The 21,749-nt window shown below is 36.9% G+C and overlaps 1 protein-coding gene across 1 annotated transcript in view; it reads right to left on the reverse strand.

The window, feature by feature from the left end:
• Positions 1-360: 360 nt before the first annotated feature.
• Positions 361-21,749, reverse strand: part of LOC126969628 (forkhead box protein K1) — a 60,073-nt gene continuing 38,684 nt past the window's right edge. Inside the window, exons 2-11 of the mRNA XM_050815182.1 lie at positions 21,435-21,598; positions 20,981-21,129; positions 15,423-15,736; positions 13,320-13,475; positions 11,612-11,723; positions 10,078-10,198; positions 7,291-7,383; positions 6,595-6,694; positions 5,630-5,726; positions 361-4,941 (exon numbers count right to left, since the gene is read on the reverse strand). Coding sequence (XP_050671139.1) covers positions 4,909-4,941; positions 5,630-5,726; positions 6,595-6,694; positions 7,291-7,383; positions 10,078-10,198; positions 11,612-11,723; positions 13,320-13,475; positions 15,423-15,736; positions 20,981-21,129; positions 21,435-21,598 — 1,339 coding nt within the window. The 3' untranslated portion in view covers positions 361-4,908. The remainder of the gene's footprint in view (positions 4,942-5,629; positions 5,727-6,594; positions 6,695-7,290; positions 7,384-10,077; positions 10,199-11,611; positions 11,724-13,319; positions 13,476-15,422; positions 15,737-20,980; positions 21,130-21,434; positions 21,599-21,749) is intronic.

The raw sequence follows: 21,749 nt of genomic DNA on the forward strand, positions 1-21,749 counted from the left end.
TCTCAAAACGTCGATCATTTGGGCTTCGTGAGCGCTAATGTAAGTGGACTACCAGCTTCATCACTGGGAGCAGCATACAGATCTTTATCAACGGTTATTTGCTCGAATCCGAAGCCCGTGAACGCTGGAGCTCCCCAAGGCTGTGTGTTATCTCCTACATTGTTTCTTATGCATATCAATGTCTTTGGACGCCTCTCGGGAAATCTGCATGCTTTTAATTTCTGGAACAGGTTAGTTTAGGTAACGCAGTTAGTAGAAGTTAGTTGTGCAGATCTCTAGAGTAGGCCTTTGTCGAGCAGTGCACGTCTTCCAATTGAAATGATGAGCGAGGTGTGGGTGAAACGATATTATATCAAACACTTTATTTATTTATCATTGTTTATTGAGAAAAAGGCGAAGTTGTTTCATTTAAACATATTCATAGATACAATATACCGGCGCGCCTGCAGCGCCCCCACCAGACAACTTACATCAACAAAGACATCCGCACTTCACAAACGGCTATGCCACTCTCTATTGAACCTGATCGCTATATTCGATATATCGTGCGATCATACAAACGTCACCGTCAAGCCTCTTACTAAAGTACAATATATTTATTCGCTACAACTAGGTGCCTATGTGTTTACACTAGAACAACTATAACTATATTATATAGTGCTAAATAGTTTACATTATATAGAGGCACCCGCAGACGCACAGTCCGCTACCGTTCACGAACACACCCCTGTGAATTGTACAACTCCATAAATAATAATAATACATAGGTATACTAATAAACAGACACGTCCCCGCTTACTAATTATCGCACATGAGCCTTAGCTACTGAACATAAAAAGAAAAATATGAACATTGAGATTGGATTTAATTAAATTTTATAAAAATAAGGGACGAGATGAGCAGGAGGTTCAGCTGATGGTAATTGCTACGCCCTGCTCATTACAATGCAGTGCCGCTCAAGATTCTTGAAAAACCCAAAAACTGAGCGGCACTACAATTGCGCTCGTCATCTAGAGACATAAGATGTTTAGTCTCATTTGCCGAGTAATTTCACTAGCTACGGCGCCCTTCAGACCAAAACACAGTTATGTTTACACATTACTGCTTCACGGCAGATATAGACGCCGTTGTGGTACCCAAAATCTAGCCGGGATCCTGTGCAAAGGAGCCTCCCACTGGATTTCTCAAAGTAACAGTGACACAGCGTAAACATTGTCTGACATCCCCCTGAAGAAGTGTAACACGATCGGAAATATTGTACGAAGATCTATTACAGTATGAGCTAAGATAAGTGCCATCAAGGTTTTGGAAAGAAATAAGTTATTTTTATATCAACAAGAGACTAAAAAAAGAGTTTGTTGAAAAATACTCCGTCTATGAAACCAACATCTAAAGACTAATGACATGTTATATGTAACAATCATAGACTTACAATATACTAGGATATAGACGAACAAGGCGTGTATAAGACAAGAACATCTCTAATGGATATACAAAAAAATATAAAAGGAAAGCGAATCTATACTCACTGTAATCGAGTTCGATTTGTACAAGTCCTAAACAGTCAGCCACGTTTGGCATAAGCTTCTTACTATTTTGAATATTAAACAAATCAAAATTGGTCACGTATTATCGAGCTGTCAAATCGTCTATACGCTAGTCTATTACTACTACGTCTATTTCGGGATGTAAAAACGGTTGATTTTGATTAATATAAATCAGTCAGATAGTAAGTAAAACGTATAACTGTCTATTTAACAACCTAATCATAAATATTTCTCATATACATAATAATTATATCTACCTAATATGAGCTACAAAACTATTATTTGTCGAAACAAAATCAAATTAATTATACAGATAGATATAAATGTATAGATAATACAATATACTGATAGAAATATTTATAATAATAAATATTGATAACGTGAAATGATATCGGCGGGGACTGTGCGTCTATCGGATGCTTTATAAACGTATATATTTATAATATTTATATTATGAGTGTTACCACACCAAAACCTATATACATAATGTAAGTAGATTTGTTCGAACACCGAAGTCCTCTTAATAATCGGCGAGCTATCGAGATTGTCAAAATATAAGTCTGATATTGGCCAGCAAGCGATTATAGATCAACTCAGGATTAGCCGGCAATTATGTCGTCAAATACAAATTAATAATTTGATTAATCTGTGCGGCTCTGTCGAGGCGTTCCTAAGTCAAAATAGCATAATATAAAACTTATACCAGCTGACTGACATAATGTCATTGAAACTTTTACTTTCACAAAATTAGTATAATAGTATGTCTGTCATACTTCACAAAAACATAATGTAATAATACCATATTCTTATTAATTTACCAGCACGTGTAATTCGCGTCGTTTTACTTTCGACCCTAGTGAGAGGCCGGCCACAGCGAATATAAACAAAAGTTTGTTTGGAGACCACTTCTGATTATTTGTAATATTGTAACGGAGAAACAATATACTTATGAATAATTAAATAATATACTACCGACATGGGAAAATTACTAATAATGTCGCAGTAACAAAATGTAGATATATTTTAACATATTATCATCAGCTTCGCGCCCGCGCCTTACGTTAAGTTAAGGCTTCTTATGTTTCAGATGAACATGAACAACTATCTCTGTCACTTGCGTGCAATAATCTCTGTGTCTCGCTCGCACAGTGAACCTATGGCATCAAATTCATTGTCCGATATGATGTGTGCTACTGTCAAGTATAAGTTCGCGTGTTACAATTGTATAATGTGCAATTCGTGCGACGTTGTCGTTATTTTGTATTACAAATGCGACGATTTATGTATTATTTCCAACTCGTCGACCTCAATTCAGTTTTGATATTTCGAAATTTGCGTGTGCCAAGTATAATTTGAGTGCGACAAGTAAACTTATCGCACGCACGTTATTTTAAAATGGGCAAACGACTCTTTTTCAACCGCAACAGCGAGCGCCAAGATAAAACTTTTCCCGCATGAGTAGTACAATATTAATTATTAGTTATTTTAATATATTCTACGTTAAATTATCAAAGATCTTATACACTTCATTGTAAGTTATTATTCAGATACTGTTATACGTGCGAGGGTCAGCAGTGTTCCCATGTTCTCACCAACTTACACTTGACACTGTGTATATTTGTGTCTGACACCCGTCTCTTTCAATATGGCACTTTGAGTACTGAGCCCACTAAATACGGGGGGATTGATTGATCTTGCCAATGTAACTTCTAACCCCCTTATCTATTAGTCTGCTAATTAAAAGCATAGCTAATTCTCAGTCTGTCTTCTTCTATTGACCTAAGTTAGAATGAGAAAAAACACTCCTTAGCAGCTGTTTTAAGTTAGCGGACCATTATGAATAAGTGCTTAAATGTATATCACATCAATTGTGATAACAAAGTCAGTTACAGTCTCCTTGAGTTGTTATACTCACAGATTGTATGGCTGTGACATTTATGTAGGATGTTATTGGTTGCAGAGTGCCTTACTGTAACATTTTATTCTTTACTTTCACACTGGCTATAAAACATTAAACTCACCTCTCGTTGCATCTCTGAAGAATCATTTAAGAGGTCCATTTAAAAATATCGAAAAGAATCTCGACTTCAAAAATGTATTCTTTATTGTTGTTACATTGTGTTTATATGACATCATTCAGTTACATTACAGTACTGAGGTCCAAACAATCCGAGTGGCCGAACTACGCTTGACTTAAACAAATCAGTATGATATTTAAAAGTTCATAGAGATTGTTAAAATATGTTGTATAATAAAATTATATTATAGTACTTGAATATAAATAACATTACAATAATTGTAAAATATTTCAAACAAATTATGTAACTAGTTATTAATAGCCGTGACTTTCTATTTTACTTTATCACTTATATTTTATTCATCAACTGATCGTGGTAGTTTAAGACAAAGTTATTGATAATTTATTGCGAAATATAACAAATAAAATGACTATAATCGTATGTGCACTGGATTTCACAATAATCATCATAATGCTATCAGCAATAAGCCCTGCAGCACTATACAATCTTTGCTCTCAATTTTTATTTGTGACATTTCCGACCTTCCCGCCTTAACAATAAAGATTACATGGTGAGAGATTCCAACACGTACGGAACTCTATAGAAACAACTCTCAGATACAAAAATTATATAGACGGAACAGAGCTATCCAGCTGAGCCAGTTGGAGACAGTGTATATTGTAATAAGAAAAAAACTCTCGCTCGTCTTTTAAAATATACTATATCGTTTTGTTTTGGTACAATATTGTAGGTTTAAAAAAAAATATAATCCAAATATATTAACTGCCTTCTATATTCAATCCCCAAGTATTTCGAGAAATTAACAAAAGTAAAGGATTCGTATTTCAATATTGGCAACTGGTAGCTGTACTCCGTCTTTTTATTCCTCCCTCTGAGGTACAAACGAGCTTCACTAGACGCGATTTTGGTGTTTCTCTTACAATATTATCACTAAAACTTATAAATCTGTAGCATTGCACTTAAATTATCTGTTGTACAGTCGAGCGAGGAAATCATTGTTTAGACAATTATATAGGATTTCTGCCAACGACCGTACCAAGTCACCGTATACATGTAATGTATAGCGTCATCAAATGTCTGAACTAAATCAAAATAATAAAACACAATAAGCGCATTAAGATGCAAATAAAACCGAACTACACTTTTTTCTTAACACTTTTAACGTTCAAAATGAAACTCACAGTCTGTTTATTGCTTAGATCGGTCGACCTCGACTCGAGCGTCGCAAGTGTGCTGTGCTGTCATTGGTCAGTGAGCCCGCGCGGCTGCTATTGGCGGAGAGCATGTCACGTGGTTAGATTGACGGAGGGCGTGGCCAGGCGTCAATACGCGCGCCGCTCTTCAATATCCGGGACCTGGCCGGTTTATATATTAGTGAAACATCGAAAGTAGCCTTCATCTTCAATACATTATTTTCAGTTAATTGAAATTCAAAATATATCTTAATTTCGCACAATGTTACAACGCCAAAAACAAGGACACATTTAGAGATTGAAATTCAGAAGGATTGTTCTTTCTTTATGTAAAATAAAATTAAATACAATCAAATTGATAATTTACAGAATTGAAGTTTTTAATCTTTATAATAGAAACTTTATTTAAAATGGTTGCAATGCTAATCTGGCCAATTTAACGCCAACAACACAAGCGTGTCTATTTAATGCCAAGCAAAAAAAATCTGATTTGTGTCAGAAGTTGTTTAAATTAAGGTATTAATTTCTCCCCCCCATTTCACTTCCATTGTTGATATCCCCTATATACATATTCGCACGAAGAGTGCTTCGTTCTAGCTTAATTATGTGTACGGCTTCAACTATGCTACGGTTTTGTTGCAAACGAGCTAACATTAAAAAGTTGTTAATGACAGCTCATTTACAATAACCTAATCCCACCCTTGTGGTACTAGGTACTATTTCCTAATGTGCCCTTTTCTGCCATTTTACTCTACTGTACGCCACGTTATAGCACTTCGATCCGTGAGATGTCTATATGCGATATGGATATAGTAGGGAGGCAGGAGGGAGCAGACAGTGGGCTACTCACATTGTGGTGCTTGGCCCTCTTGTGCGGCGGGTCGTCGGGCGCCTCCTCTATCACCAGCTCACCTCCCACGGAGGAGCAGCCCTCGTCGCCGTAGCTCCTGTGACACCACCACCAATTAACACATCGTGTCGAGCATTCACTCACATTGATTGACGGTGCAAATTGTAGTACAAAAATAGTAGACAAATATACATGGCAACTTTGATATGTGAGCTTTTCATTTCAGCTGATCTAACGTAAACAGTAATTCACTTCTATTTTTAAATACCAATAGAAATTGATTAATTTAGAATAGTTGAAAGTCGTTAACATGCAGTATAAATTTTTGTACTGGTCAGTAACGGAATTACCACATAATATTTTACACATCCTGCCTAAGATTAGTGGTATAATAATCAAAAAAAAAAAAACCAAGCATAATATATTAAAATTAATGAAAGTGATTGTAGGTTGCGAGTAGTTTACGGATTTGAAAGGCACGCGTGGTCAAGATTGTTTAGCAATATTTATGAATAACTTTTTAATTGTTAATACTTTTCAGTATATTTTGTTTACGAACGCAATAAATAAGTGCCTAATTGAAATTGGTCAACAATTTCTTATTTTCGTGGAATAATTAATTGAAAATTAGTTCAATAACTGACTTACAATTTGTAAACATTTTTTGTTAATTAAAAAGTTTTTCAGGAATCCTGAGCGGCACTGCATTGTAATGGGCAGGGCGTATCAATTACCATAAGCTAAACGTCTCGTCCAAAATTTTCATAAAAAAAAACCAATTGCAATACCTATAAAGACTTACCTAGGTAAGTATAACAATTGTGATTCTTGGTAAAAAAAAATTATGAGTATCAGATTTCATTTTCATAAGCCACAGCTGAGATATACAAGTAAATACAATAAATATAAATAGTCAACCACAGTGGGTTGCGGACGAGTCTGAATACAATCAATGTACAAGTTACCCGTAGTAGGGAGAGTGTCGCAGCAGCACGCTGCCGGCTGCCACGTCGTCCTCGGGGATGGACACCAGGCTGGCACCCGTCGACCCCACCACGTACTTCTCTGTAACGAAAATATCACAATGTCACACTACTAAATTGAAGAAAAGAACAAAATATACCACTTCAGAGGTAGAAAAGTAGTGTTATTGTGTAATAGTTAGTATATTTTGTAACTATAATGTGTTTCATACAATCCACATTGAATGTGCGAGTTTTAATGTCTGAAGACGACCGGAACTAGAGAATTTTTGAAATGACATCCCACAGTAAAAATTAATAAGTAATAAATTAAATAATTTCATCTGTGACCTACAACTATTCTATTGTGATTATTTTTCAGTATTATTACTTATTTCAATACGTATTTTAAGTTAATAATAGGGCTTAAAGTATGAAGATGCCGTTTCATTGTAAAAAGTACTTTAAATTGACAGAACACTCGTGGTTTGAGATTTTTTCACATGGTACTTATAAAGTTCTTCTTTTAAAAAATGTGCAACATTCGATTATCGACTTTCAATTGTTTTTTTTTTATTAGAAGCACTGGTGCAGAAACTCAGTGAGTTTCTATTTTTTTACGTCTATTAACACGTTTCTTTTGATCAATTCTGGAATCATGTTGTGAAAGCTTTATCATGAAAAATCTAGTGGTGTTACCTTCCCGCTCGCCGCCCGCGCCGTTGGTGACGACCGTGATGTGGTGCCCCGCCATCACCAGCCCCGCGCTGCCGAACGACCCGCCACCAGAACCTGCGGCATTCATTCACTCAGTCACATGATACAATCGGAGAACGGAAACAACTGGTCACGGCAGATCAAAACTCCTGTACAGTCAGTCTGAGACATTCCCTTACATCTTATGTCAGTGCTAGACTAGACCAAGAGAATGGAGCCACAAATAAGAGTTGAACAATCATATAATGATTTATTTAGTTTAAAACAATTACGTATAAGTGGGGGATTGTATGAAATTGATTATGAATATAAAAAAATATATGGTGCATATTATTTTTATTTATTTTCTAATCATCGCTACCTAATTATCTTTATAAATAGTCTTAATTCCGTGGCCATCTGGAGGGCAAAGCCAAATTGTTTTTGAAGAAACTGGGCGTCATTAAGAGAGCCCGGCGAAACTTCAAGCCGGCCTTCATTCTAGCGCTCTATTTGCAGGTCCGGCCACACATGGAGTATTGCTGTGATCTCTGGTATGGCGCAGCCCACTACCAGCTCGAACCATTTCACCACGTGCAAGGCATAAAAGGCATTTATTTTCTCAAAATTGATTCCTTTAGAATTCTTTTTGATGTCATTTCTTATACTACTAGATACTACTACCGCTTCGGAAACAAATGGCGCTCTGAGAGAGAAGAAGCGGCTCAAGAAACTCTCCCAGCATTCTTTTTTCTGCGCTCTTTTCAATAAAAATATACAATATTGTACAGTCAATATAAAATAATCACAATCTAGTCCCAGGCTGTCCGATCATTTAGATATTCAGCAGTGGAGTAATAGGATTTACGACAGAGCCATTTCTTTATAAAACATTTAAATTTATTTATAGATAATGCCTGAACAGTGGCTGGGACTTTATTGTAGAAGTGTATACATTTACCCTTAAAGCTATTATGTATCTTATGAAGCCTACTAGAATTAGTTACAAGCAATCCCTTATTTCTAGTGTTATAATAATGAAAATCACTATTAAGAGCAAAAAGGTGACGATTTTTGTGAACATATATTAAATTTTCATAAATGTACTGACAATAAACAGTCATAATATTTATTTCTTTAAATTTTTCTTTGAGAGACTGTCTATAACCAAGCTGATATATAGCACGAACAGCTCTCTTTTGCAGTGCAAACACTATATCAATGTCAGCAGCATGACCCCATAGTAATATACCGTACGTCATGATGCTGTGAAAATAACTAAAGTACACTAATCTAGCGGTCGCAACATTCGTGTACTCTCTAATCTTTCTAACTGCATATGCCGCAGAGCTGAGTCTATCTGCTAGATGGGTAATACGTGGACCCCACTGAAGCTTTTTATCTAACGTGATACCCAAGAAGACTGTAGTGTCCACAAGTTCCAATCTTTGGTCATTTATAAGTACGTTGGTTTGTACCTCCGCTGTGTTTGGTGTAATGAACCGTAAACACTTTGTTTTTTTACTGTTTAAGTGCAGATTATTCGTCTCAAACCAACGTACTATCTTTGAGAGTGCATTGCTTACCTCGTCATCAATATCCGCACGTCGCTTCACTTTAAAAATAAGTGAAGTATCATCAGCAAACAATACAATCTCATGGCTATCATCTACCACAAACGGTAGATCGTTAATATATATAAGAAACAAGAAAGGACCGAGAATAGAACCCTGTGGAACACTTATTCCCACAGGTTTACCCGAAGACCGTTTGCCATTTACATCGACTATCTGAACTCTTTCGCTTAAATATGATTTTAACGCAGAGCAGCTTGAATTGTCGGTGACCCAGTGCTCTGTGAACGGCTGGATCACTTAGCGTTGCGTAGAGATGTCGCTTGATTGTGTGTATTCTACCGCATTTATCACAGGAGTGTTCCCAAGAACTGTTTAACCTTCGCACGACACGCCACAAGTTAGGATATCATCCCCACCATCTGGATATGTGGCGGTCTCCCACAGTGCTTTTGTCAAGGAGCTTTCTTCCACGTAATACAAAGCTGTGGAATGAACTTCCATGTACGGTGTTTCCGGGGCGATACGACATGGGTACTCTCAAAAAAGCGCGTACACCTTTCTTAAAGGCCGGCAACGCTCCTGTGATCCCTCTGGTGTTGCAAGAGAATGTGGACGGCGGTGATCACTCAACTCCAGGTGACCCGTACGCTCGTTTGTCCTCCTTTTCCATAAAAAAAAGTCCCTAAGATTATAAAAAACCTATGAAAATTTAAAAAAAACTATGAGTTATAGGGATCTCTACCCAAGCCCTTACATACTCAAAGGTTAAGGTTAAAAATTTGAATAAGTATTATATTCCCAGAATCGAGAAAAATTACTTAACAGAATATTAAGTTCTTCTTAGAGTAGGTACAAATAGTACGTAACGAATTTGAGTGTCAAGTGTCCATTAATGATTCGCGACCTGTTCACTTCTGGGGCATTTCATCTTCGGCATAAGTTAGGCATTATGCTTAATTCTCAATTATACAGACCAAATTTTTAAAAGCTGGTCTGAAACGTGCACAATTATGTTATAATCGCCTCGCGTTAAAACAGGGATGGAACTTTGTAACCCTGTGTGACGCCAGCAGACAATCGTCAGCTTGTAAATGTTTTTAATTGGTGATGTTTGACGTTATGCCTGGAGCTGACATCACTAATGGCGGAAAGTCCCCATAAAGCGCGGCAAGTGACGGCAGGTGACGGCAGGTGACGTGTACATCAGACATACCCGGCGAGCCCGGCGCGCTCTGGCTGACGCCGCTGCGCTGGGGGAACAGGAACTGTGCCGCGTGGCTGCTGCTGCCGTTGTTGGTGCTGCTCGTGGTGCTGCTGAGGCGCTGCTGCCCGCCCTGGAGTCACACGCGACACATAAGTATCAATCAGGCATGTATATACACCGGCCACTTTTAATATTTGATATCTCACCAATACACAATAATTGTCATCTCACCATCAGGATTTAACTAAGGATTTCCAAATCCATATATTATATGGAAAACGCTATTCTGCCACATCCACAAATTATCAATCTAAAACACCTATATGTCATTCTATATACAGGGTGTCCCAAAGTTATGGGACATGAAGGGAAAGTACCTTTAATATCGTAGACAGGGTATTTTACTAAAAGAAGACTATATCGTATTTTTAAAAGTTAGTAATTCTGCATTCAAAGATTTTCTAAAAATTACTTGCCTCGTCTGGGAATCGAACCAACTTAAATGTTAAAAAAACACCCCTTCTTTTGGGTTGTTAAATGGAGATAACCAAAATATTTCATACACTGGGTTGATGGAATGCGAAAAATCAGTAAATGGATTATATATCACTTGAGCGATCAATTGCAGTTGAATATCTAAATTGGATGCAAGTTATTATTAACAATCCACCACACTTGATTGCCAGTCGGGTGGGCACACATTATGAACCTACATATGCCACACTCTCTACAATTTTGCCCAGTATTTCTAGTTCACTAACTTGCAGGTCGATTGTGATGTATTCATTAAGAATTAATATTAATACAAAAGAACTTATTAACTTAAGTAACAGACTTACAATATTTTTTGATAATAAATAATGTTATTTCAATAACAATAAAATTATACAGATGGGAAATACGGATCAGACAGACGGTTGCTTTTTATTTCCTTATTCAAAATATTCTGTGATCTGGGTAGAGGTATACCTCATTAGTTCATCTTTCACACAAAAAGTTTATTTTCCACAAACGTATCCACATTTTTGAACAGTTTGGGTGGTTCTATATTTTGGCGATTTGTGTGTAGCGATACATTCGTTGCTTTGAATGTAGCTATGTTACGGTATTAACGGTGTCCCAATATATTTGACTACTTTGGATGACACTCTGTTTCTATCTATCTAATATATAAAATTCTCGTGTCATGGTGTTAAACTTTGAACTCGTCCGAAACGGTTTGACCGATTTTCATGAAATTTTGAGTATATATTGGGTAGGTCTGAGAATCGGACAACATCTATTTTTCATCCCCCTAAATGTTAAAGGTGATCCACACGATTTTTTTTAAATTTTGTCATTTTTTTTTTAAATTTATTTGATTATGAGTCAGCATTAAAAAAAACATACAACTTCAAATTTTCACCCATCTACGATAAACTTTAGTTACTTTTGTATCGCGCTTTTAATATAGGCAATACAACGTTTGCTGGGTCAGCTAGTATTTTTATATATTTGACCACTTTTGGTGTAATTCATGCCGTGTAGGTGGTGTATGTGTCACCTGGTGCTCGCTCTCGTCGGCCGTGAACAGGTCCGGCGTGGGCTCCCGCGACAGCTCCTCGGGCGTGACCAGGCCCGACACGCCCACCTGCGACGGCGACGTGGGCGCGCTTCTGTGGACCAAGTACCGTTGTGAACTGTGTGTGAGGCTGGGCCATACATTTGTAATATATAACTACAGTTCGCATTCTAAAGATAAGATAACAGAAAGGACTTGGTGGGTAATTTCCCATTTATTAACTTTATCATAAATTATTATTTCTAAAGATCTATAGCTTATATAAAATCCACTCTCAAATATTAAGCAAACTTTTGGCGTACCCTATATATTTAACTAATGCTTCCTAGTGCGGTGTTTCCGGGACGATATGACATGGGTAGCATCAAAAAAAAATGCGTACATCTTCCTTAAAGGCCGGCAACTCTCCTGTGATTCCTCTGGTGTTGCTAGAGAACGTGGGCGGCGGTGATCCCTTTACACACTTTAAATATTTAAATTTAAATGTTTTACAAAAAAAAGGCTCTGTCGTAAATCCTATTCCTCCACTGCTGAATGTCTAAATGATCGGACAGCCTGGGACTAGTTTGTAATTATTTTACAGCGATAGAAATGACTGTACAATATTGTATATTTTTATTGAAAAGACCACAAAAAAATAATACTGGGAGAGATTCTTGCGCCACTTCTTCTCTTTCAGAGTGCCATTTGTTTGCGAAGCGGTAGTAGTATCTAGTAGTTATTAGAAATGACATCAAAAAGAATTCTAAAGGAATCAATTTTGAGAAAATAAATGCCTTTTATGTCTTTTTATGCCACCAGGTGACACGTATGCTCGCGTGTCCTCCATAAAAAAATCTATTTATATCTTCAAACCATCAATGATAGATACTTTAAAGTGTTATAGTATATAAAGAACACAAGCCAGACAAAGGTTTCTCATGACATTCATTCACTCGTCTCGCTTCACTTACTAGTCTCTCGCTTTTATTCAATAGCATTCTTTTGTCGTCATGTGTGTATATGTGGACCCGGCCATACATGACTATGCTCTGAATTCAATTTTAATTAAAGCATATACGCAAATAATTTTCTATCACAACAAGAGTAAGTACCAATAAGTTTACTTGATGAGCAAATATAAATATTGCCAAGAATGGTGCGAGAACAGTGACGCAACTACATACATGTTTTATGATGACGTCACAAGATAACATCGGTCAAAGTGTAAGGACCTGCTAATAATAACCGGCCAAGTGCGAGTCAGCCGCGCACATTAATAGCTCGATAACGACCAACAAGTTAATACATAACACAATAATCTTACCTACTTTATTACAACTAGAATAAAAAAATTAAATGAAATTTATAGCCAAGATTTATGAATGATACGCGACTCGAACCCGCGACTTTTTGGGTTCCGTCCGAGCGCTCTTCCACTTAACCAAACGTTCGAGTGACGTATGGTTTGTAAAACGCGGTATGCCTTTTTCATCTCAACAGAAAAATTGTATGATGGCGATTTTGGAATTAGCCATCATAATTTTTAACCGCAATAGCAATAATAGTCAACGTGTCAAAATATCGGCTTGCAAACTATTGCTGTTGCCGTATTGTAGTATTACGGACAGCCGAGTCTCAGTAATAAGGTCCCCGTTGTTGACTCTTCGGGTACAGAACCCAAGAAAAAAAAACTAAGACGTTAACGAACCGCGAAGACAGTCCGAAGGGTGCGCGGAACTGAACGCCGCGTGGGCGCCGCGGTCGGAACGCCAGCTCGATGAGCTTGCCTTCGCTCTGCGGGTCGATGCGCCAGAAACTGCCCTTGCCTGGCTCCTCCTGGCTGCGGGGCACCTTGATGAAGTATCTGCAAACATGTCACGACCAATTATTACCTTGTATCTTTAATTATGGTCAACTCCGCCTCATCTATCACGGGGAGAGTTTAGAATGGCTTTTTGACCTGATTCCTGCCATCATATTGGATATCACACTATATGTTACAAATTCAGGTAATATAACAAAAAGATACTGGCGGAACCGCAAATAATTTAAAGTCGAAAAGCAACTGTTGAAAAAACAGATGATGAATTGAGTTTGATTTTAAGCTTCAGTCATAAGCATACCTGTCTTACTCCCCGTGTAGGTATCGAAAACGTAAGTAAACCACGCCATCGTGGTATATACTTTATACAGGAGGGTCTCACGATCGAGCGGTAGTGTACGTGCGAGCTTTGTTCGTCACCAACTTCACCGATGTTTTGAAAGATGAAGAAATATAAAAAATACTGTGCAGTATTTAAACAAGGATTGCGATACAAATTAAACCTTAATATGCTCAAGAATAAGTTATACTTTAAAGTGGTTTACTATTATTATTATGTAGGTAATTATCATTCATAATAGGTGTACTAAGTGAGTTTAATACATAGGTACCTATTTAGGTAACAAAGCTAGTAGGAACGGAGGTATATTAGAATGGTGCATTATTCTTTCACGCATTTATTAGAATTTAATGAATATCTGATATTTGAGATTAACGACCTGTTTCGTTATAAGTACCTACTTACCTACGCTAACATTGTAAAAATAAAATAGTTTTCCTATCTACCTACATACTACCACAGAATACATAATAGTATACTACTAAGATCTGGCCTAGTTTTATTTCGTCAATATTATACTTCAATTAATCACAATGTAGAGTATTCAGATTAAATTTAAAAAAAAAGACAACCCTAATGTCGTCAGAAGAGGTAAGAGTCACGCGATGGAAAGAGAAGCAACTTCTATTAGGTAGACTTGTGCGATTTGAATTGTACTTAATTGTATCGTAGCAAGAATTTCATTGTAAACCGAGTGAATCTCCTTTACTTATACCATTAATAACTATGTATTCTGTGTTTTAAGTCAGCAGCTCACCCGACTTTATTATAATGAAACAAAGTTAATCAGCGCTGATCCTCGCCTTTCATTATTTGGATAAAGAAATCAGTGTACTTACACCATAAAAGGGACATTATTTTGCAATCAGACATGTTAGGTTCACTTTTATAAATTTTTTCCGTATAACTGCGTAATTGTTATTATATAAAATATCGTTGCGGCCAGGGTCCTCTTGAATAAACTTTAGGTACACATTTATTAGCTATTTGCTTCTTCAATAGTGGTCAGACACAGCAACACCCCATGTCCAGTAAAAATATAGATTTTCGCATGTTGCAAATAAATATAATAGAAACATTCGCTTGCATTCTGATTTAGTACCGACTTCGATACGAAATCGCATTATTTTTACAGGTACTCTACAGTGCGGTTTCAAGGAACTTCCACGTATAACCAAGCTGTGGAATGAGCTTCCTTGTGCGCTGATTTTAGGAGGATGCAAGAACTAGGAGGGTACCTTTAAAAGAAGCGCGTATACGTATCTAAAAGGCCGACAACACTCCCGTGATTCCTCTCGTCTTGCAAGAGATTGTGGGCGGCGGTGATCACTTAACATCAGGTGACCCGTCAACAGCTTCAGATAAGGTTATGGGCCGCTATGAGTTCTCAACCCTATCGTATGGAGTATCTAAAGGACTGGACTCTGAAAAATAAGAAGTGCAGATACCTAGAAGCCTTCTGAGAATTTCATCTGTAGAGAAGGATCCAGAGTGAGACGGTTCTGCAGTTGATAGTGTTGAGACTTAAAGTGCTTTGAAAAGTTGAGGAAATGAAGCTTCCACCGAATGATATACGCAATAAGCGATGAGAACCTGAGAGAGTGGTTCGGCTTTAGCTCTGGATCCTCGAACAATCAAAGAAGTGGTACCTGTTGAGCGAGAGGTTGTGCCGGATGGAGTTCTGCCAGCCCTTGTCGGCGGTGCGGTAGTAGGGGTAGTGCTTGGTGATGTAGCTGTAGATGCCGCTGAGCGTGAGCTGCTTGTCGGGCGCGGAGGCCACGGCCTGCACGATCAGCTGCGCGTAGCTGTACGGCGGCTTGGCGGCGTCCTCCGAGCGCTCCCGCTCGCGGTCGCGGTCCCGCTCGCGGTCGCGCACGTCGCGCGCCTCGCGACCCTCGCGACCCTCGCGCACGTCCCGGCTCTCCCGCACCTCGCGCCCGCTCTGCTCCGTCGTCGACGACGCCTGGAACATGATCATCGACTTCATCACAATCATTATTCTATAGAACTAACTGTTAACCGAGTATTACTATAATTCTAAACACATTACAAAAATTATCTAAGGTAAATTGTCTGTCATTAAATAGTAAATTATTTATTACTGTGTAGGATGATTTATAACGGAAAAAAAACAATTGAAATAAAGTTAATATTTAAAATTACAATTACAATTAAATAAATACAAATAACAAATTGTAAAAAAATTAAATTAAACGAAATAAAGATGAAACACATTCAGAGTAGCCCTGATTATTGGGCACAACTGGAATTATTATATTATGCCTCAATGCAACTTTAAATAAAGAGCAACCTTGATACTCAAAATTTATTTGTAATAGAAGTGCAAGTCAAGGCACATGTCTAGGGGTATCTAGGCGTTGGCCAAGGGATCGAGTCGTTCCGATAATACCGGAGCCCCATTAATTGGACGAGCTTTTCGTCGGACACGATCAAATTATTCGGACATATTGTATACTTAACTATGTACTGGATCTTGTGCCTTATGGAGCAATACCGGCTACTCAATGAAGCCGGTGTAAAGTTCTATCACCAAATAATAGACACTTTTAGCATGATAACGTATGCAAAAGGTTGATAAAAAACGTTTAAGCAGAGAAATCTAATTGTAAAAATTTGTTACGAAGAGGTTAAATCGATTTAGTTACTGAATGTTATCTAAAGGTATATATTTACTAAACTCTTTCCGGCCACTTTAAGGGGATTTCTAATTTGTTAAATCGATGAAATCGTTATAGTGAGGTTTAACATATTAGGTATGTGTTATGGTATACCTTGCGTGTACCGTGGCGTACTATGTTTTTTTTACTTTGACCACTTTACGTGCGTAGATAATACAAATAAGAGTGATCGATTTGAAAACATTATTGAAATCCAAGATGGCCGCCATACACAATTGATATTCTAACAATTCAACAACGAATCACAATTTTGGAGCACGGAATCGAAATGAATGAGTATTGTAATGATACATAATATTATATTTGCTGATTTTAAAATTTTGCTGAAAACGGTTTATCTCGATTTCCGGCAAAACTACAAGTCCTATGGCAAAAAGTTAATTGGCAAAGTAGTAGGTAATAAAGAGATCTACAAGTTTTGTATTTACACTTTTTTCACATAACCTCAAAGTTTATGTGAAAAATTAAAAAAACCAAGTTTTTGGTTTTTTATTTTTATCTTTTACAAAAAAATTTTTTTTTTCACGAAATATTGTAAAAAGTTACCTTTCTATGTTCCAAATACACTATAATTTATTTGAATTGAAATATTTAGTTCTTCACCTTATTTTGCCTGAAATATCTGAAAAGAACCCTTATTTTCAATCGAAAATTCACCCGTCAAAATATCAGCTTTTTTCAAAAAGTTTATGTGCTTTCTATTCGTTGAAATCTTTACTTTCCAATGGTGTAAAAAAATATAAATTACAATTGTAAATGTTCGGAAAATTTATGGCCATCAAAAGGCATTTCATAAACAATTCACACCTGTTATTAAGTAGCAGCAAAAATATGGATTAGAAAATCAATAGAATTGAAAAAAAAAAGTTTAATTTAACACTGAATCATTATCCTTTTTACATTTATAAATAGATTTGATTAATAGTAATCCATATTTTTGCTGCTACGAAACAACAGGTATGAATTCTTTATGAAATGCTTTTTGTTGGACTTAAATTTTCCGAACATTTACAATTGTAATTTATATTTTTTTACACCATCAGAAAGTAGATATTTCAACGAATAAACGGCCCCCAAACTTTTTGAAAAAAGCTGATATTTTGACGTCAGAATTTTCGATTGAAAATTAGGGTGCTTTTTTGATATTAAGTTAAAATAAGGCGAAAAAATAAATATTTTAAATCAAATAAATTACAGTGTATTTGGGACATAATGAGGTAAGTTTTCACCAAATTTCGTAGAAAAATTTTTTTTTTTTAAAAAAGATTAATAAAAAACCATAACATTTCACCTAAATTTTGAGGTTATGTGAAAAAAGCGTAATTACAAAAGTTGTAGATCTCTTTATTACCTGCAACTTTGCCAATTAACTTTTTGCGATAGGACTTGTAGTTTTGCCGGAAATCGAGATAAACCGTTTTTTACCCTAAAACACCCCCCCATTTTCTACTTCCCGACCTCAGATCGCCCGTAATTTATTTTTCCCTTAATTTTTGTTATATCCTCGTTCTTTATCAATGGTTTTCATCCTACTATATTTTTTTTTGGTTTCAAAAATTATCGAACCTGGTCTACTATGGTTCAAGAGCCCGTGATTTTCGAACCCTCTTCATTTGGTGTACATGTCATCCATGTCACAGACATTGCCGGACATTCATAAACAATAAAAGCTTGTAACAGTACAATATACAACTATAAAGTCTGAATTTTATAAACAGTGGATAGACCCACTTAACATCAAGATAAAGGACTAAATTTCGGGTGCTAAAATCTTCGCCGTATCGAATAATTCAAAATGAGGACTTATTTAACTGTTAATTTCTACTTATAAAAAGAGAAAATGAAAATTCAATCTTAGAGATTTATTATATATATATATTTTTATGGAATAGGAGGACAAACGTGCGTACGGGTCACCTGCTGTTAAGTGTTCACCGCCGCCCACAATCTCTTGCAACACCAGAGGAATCACAGGAGCGTTGCCGGCCTTTAAGGAAGGGGTACGCGGTTTTTTTGAAGGTACCCATGTCGTATCGTCCCGGAAACACCGCACAAGGAAGTTCATTCCACAGCTTTGTAGTACGTGGAAGAAAGCTCCTTGAAAACCGCACTGTATAAATGAATATATGTAAATATAATGTAAATACGTACAAATTTTATATCTTATGAATATATTTAAATACATATTTGATGTTCTACTTAGATGGAATTTACACATTATTTGCCAATTGTAATTTTTTTACATACAAGGCATTCAATATGTTGTCACTATATCTTTCAACAATAGAGTATGTAACAAACTGCAGAACAGTAGATTTTGCTCGTTCGCGTTGGACAGTTACATCGTTAAGGAAATATAATACGTAAGTTCTTAAAAACGTATGCAATATTTGTTGAGAACTTTCGAAGGACACAACAAAACGTCCACGAGTTTAATTATTTCTCGGAATTGATTATTAATGACGTCAACGAAGTCTTTCAACTTTCATTTCTTCAAGATAATGAGTCTTATGGACAGAATTTCGATTAACCAAGGTTTACATATTGCTTCTTTGAAACACTTATGATCTATAAGTTAATAAATAATTCGAGATGAAGTGTGATTAATATAATATATATTATAATAATTTATTATTTATGATTAATATAATATATAAAATTCTCGTGACACGGTGTACGTAATTGAACTCATCCGTAACGACTCACCGATTTTTGTGAATCTTAGCGTGCATATCGGCTAGGATGGAGAATCGAACATTTATTTTTCAACCCCCTAAATGTTAAGTGTTCACCCATTTTTATTTTTTTTTATAATTATGATTCAGCATTATAAAATACATACAACTTCAAATTTTCACCCATCTACGATCAGTACTTACTTTTGTATCGCGATTTTAATATTATTCTAATCCATCCACAGCCACGCAATAGAGTTGCAGTATGGCAATCGAATATAATGATTATTGTAGTACCATAAATTTTATATATTATGATATATTTGGTAGGTCTGAGAATCGGTCATAGTCATCTATTTTTTATACCCTAAAATTTTTAATTATTGAATAGTTCATTACTTTATATGGCTATATAACGTTTGCTGGGTCAGCTAGTATGTATTATATCTATATATAATCTTAGATTCCACTTTTTTGTAATAATTACTTGTAACTTTTTTTCACTTTTTTTTCTCCTCTACAACTCGAAGCAATTCCTTGCAAGCCGTTCTCGTAATCAAACATGTTTTCTGTTTGCAATTCGGAAAATTAGAATATTTTTACATTATTTACTTACAACAACCGGCCATAGCTGAAATTCTTTATAAATCGAAACATCTATATCACAATTTTTTTAATATCCCTCATGAGGCTCTACTTAGATTTCTTATTAGCCACCACGTGATGTTTGGACAGTTTTAGTAGTACTGGCTTCTTGAAAAGTTGTGACTGTACGTTAGCCCTACGGTTTGCGGTTTACGCATGGAATGTTAACTTACCGCACCGCGTCTGTTTCTACTTAACAATAAAGTGGAGAGCAATAAGAATATAAAACCATGATAGTTTCTTTAGCGCGACACAAATTTCAGGTTTATTCTGTTATTTTCGCTCATACAATATGCGTTGACCTAAGACCGTGTCTACAAGACGTAACAAAGGACGGCGGAGGCATGCTATCGAACGAAAGAGGTTTACAATTTGTGGTAGTGAGACTTTTTTCTATGAAAATAAGGGACGAGACGAGCAGGTCGTTCGGCTGATGGTAATAGATACTCCTTGCCCATTACAATGCAGTACAATGCAATGCCGCTCAAGATTATTGAAAAACCCAAAACTTCTGAGCGGCACTACAACTGCGCTATTCATTTTTAGACATAAGATGTCAAGTCTCATTTGCCCAGTAATTTCACTAGCTATGGCGCCCTTCAGACCGAAAACGATAGGGTACACATTACTGCTTCGCAGTAGAAATGGGCGCCGTTGTGGTACCCATAGTCTAGCCGGCATCCTTCCACAAGTGTTAGACTTAGATTATAAAACCGGTAATATATACACTGATAACAGACATAGAATTGAAGATCTTGAAAAACGACGTCATTTTATTGATACTGTTATTTTGTACAAAATAATTAATAATATTATGGATTGTCCCTCGTTGTTGCAATGTATAAACATAAAAATACCTCACCCTCAAAAACGCACATGTCATTCAAACGAATTATTTCATGTAAATTCTTGTTCTAGTTGTTATGTAGAAAATAGTTTTGTTCATCGTGCGAGTAAATTTTACAATAATAATTTTCACCATGATTATAGTGTAGATATAGCTCTCATAGGATTTGTATGATCACATAAAGTATTTTTATATGTTTGTATAATTATAATAGACTGTTCGCTATTAAACCTGTTAATTAAGGAAACTCTAGGTCTAGTATCTGTTATTTAATTTAGTAAATCATTTGTAAGACTGTCTGTTTCTGAATAAATAATAAAAAAAAAAGTGTGTGTACATACCCTTGTGTGCGGGGTGCCGTTGGTGGGAGGTCGCGCGTGGTCCGCCAGCACGGCGTAGTGAGCCACCAGGCCCAAGTCGGCGTGACGCCGGCCCGACGAGCCCGCGCCGCGCGGCGACGTGGGACAGCTATTGGTGGCGCTGATGGTGCCTGCAACACACACACACACACACACCTCAACAACAACGAACAACAACCACACTCACGCCGGAGCTTCAGTAACCAGTGAGCTATCAACACATCTGTGAGAGAGATTGTGTCCTTTCCCGACACCAACATGTTTCTGATGCTCCTATAGCTATCAATTACCACGTCGTCCGCAGAATACTATTGTTATAACTGCATTTAAATAATTTTCAAGCGATTGTAATCACGTGAAATGGTCTTCATTTATAATTAACGAATTTAGCCGTCTTGAAACATTGTCAACTACTTTCGTTGGTTGTGGTACATACCGGTAGGCGAGGGCGCCGGGCTGCGTGCGTCGTTGTCCACGGGGATGGTGATCCTCAGCGGCGGCAGGGGAGCCCCCCCACTGGCGCCCGCACCACCTCCCCCCTCCTCCACCAGCGACTGGAACTCCAGCCGGATGTTGGTGGACGGGAACCGCAGCGTGCACCTGACGAATATAACCGACAAGCTTAATGACAATCATCTATACTATACACTGGACATAAATGAGGCTGGCTATACATTCCCAGTCTTCTTGAGGGATGCCCTCTTAGAACACGTTCACCTCTTTACACTAGTAAATCGTCTACCTCTTAATA

Source organism: Leptidea sinapis, chromosome 18 (genome assembly GCF_905404315.1).
Source record: "Leptidea sinapis chromosome 18, ilLepSina1.1, whole genome shotgun sequence".
Classification (NCBI taxonomy): Eukaryota; Metazoa; Arthropoda; class Insecta; order Lepidoptera; family Pieridae; genus Leptidea; species Leptidea sinapis.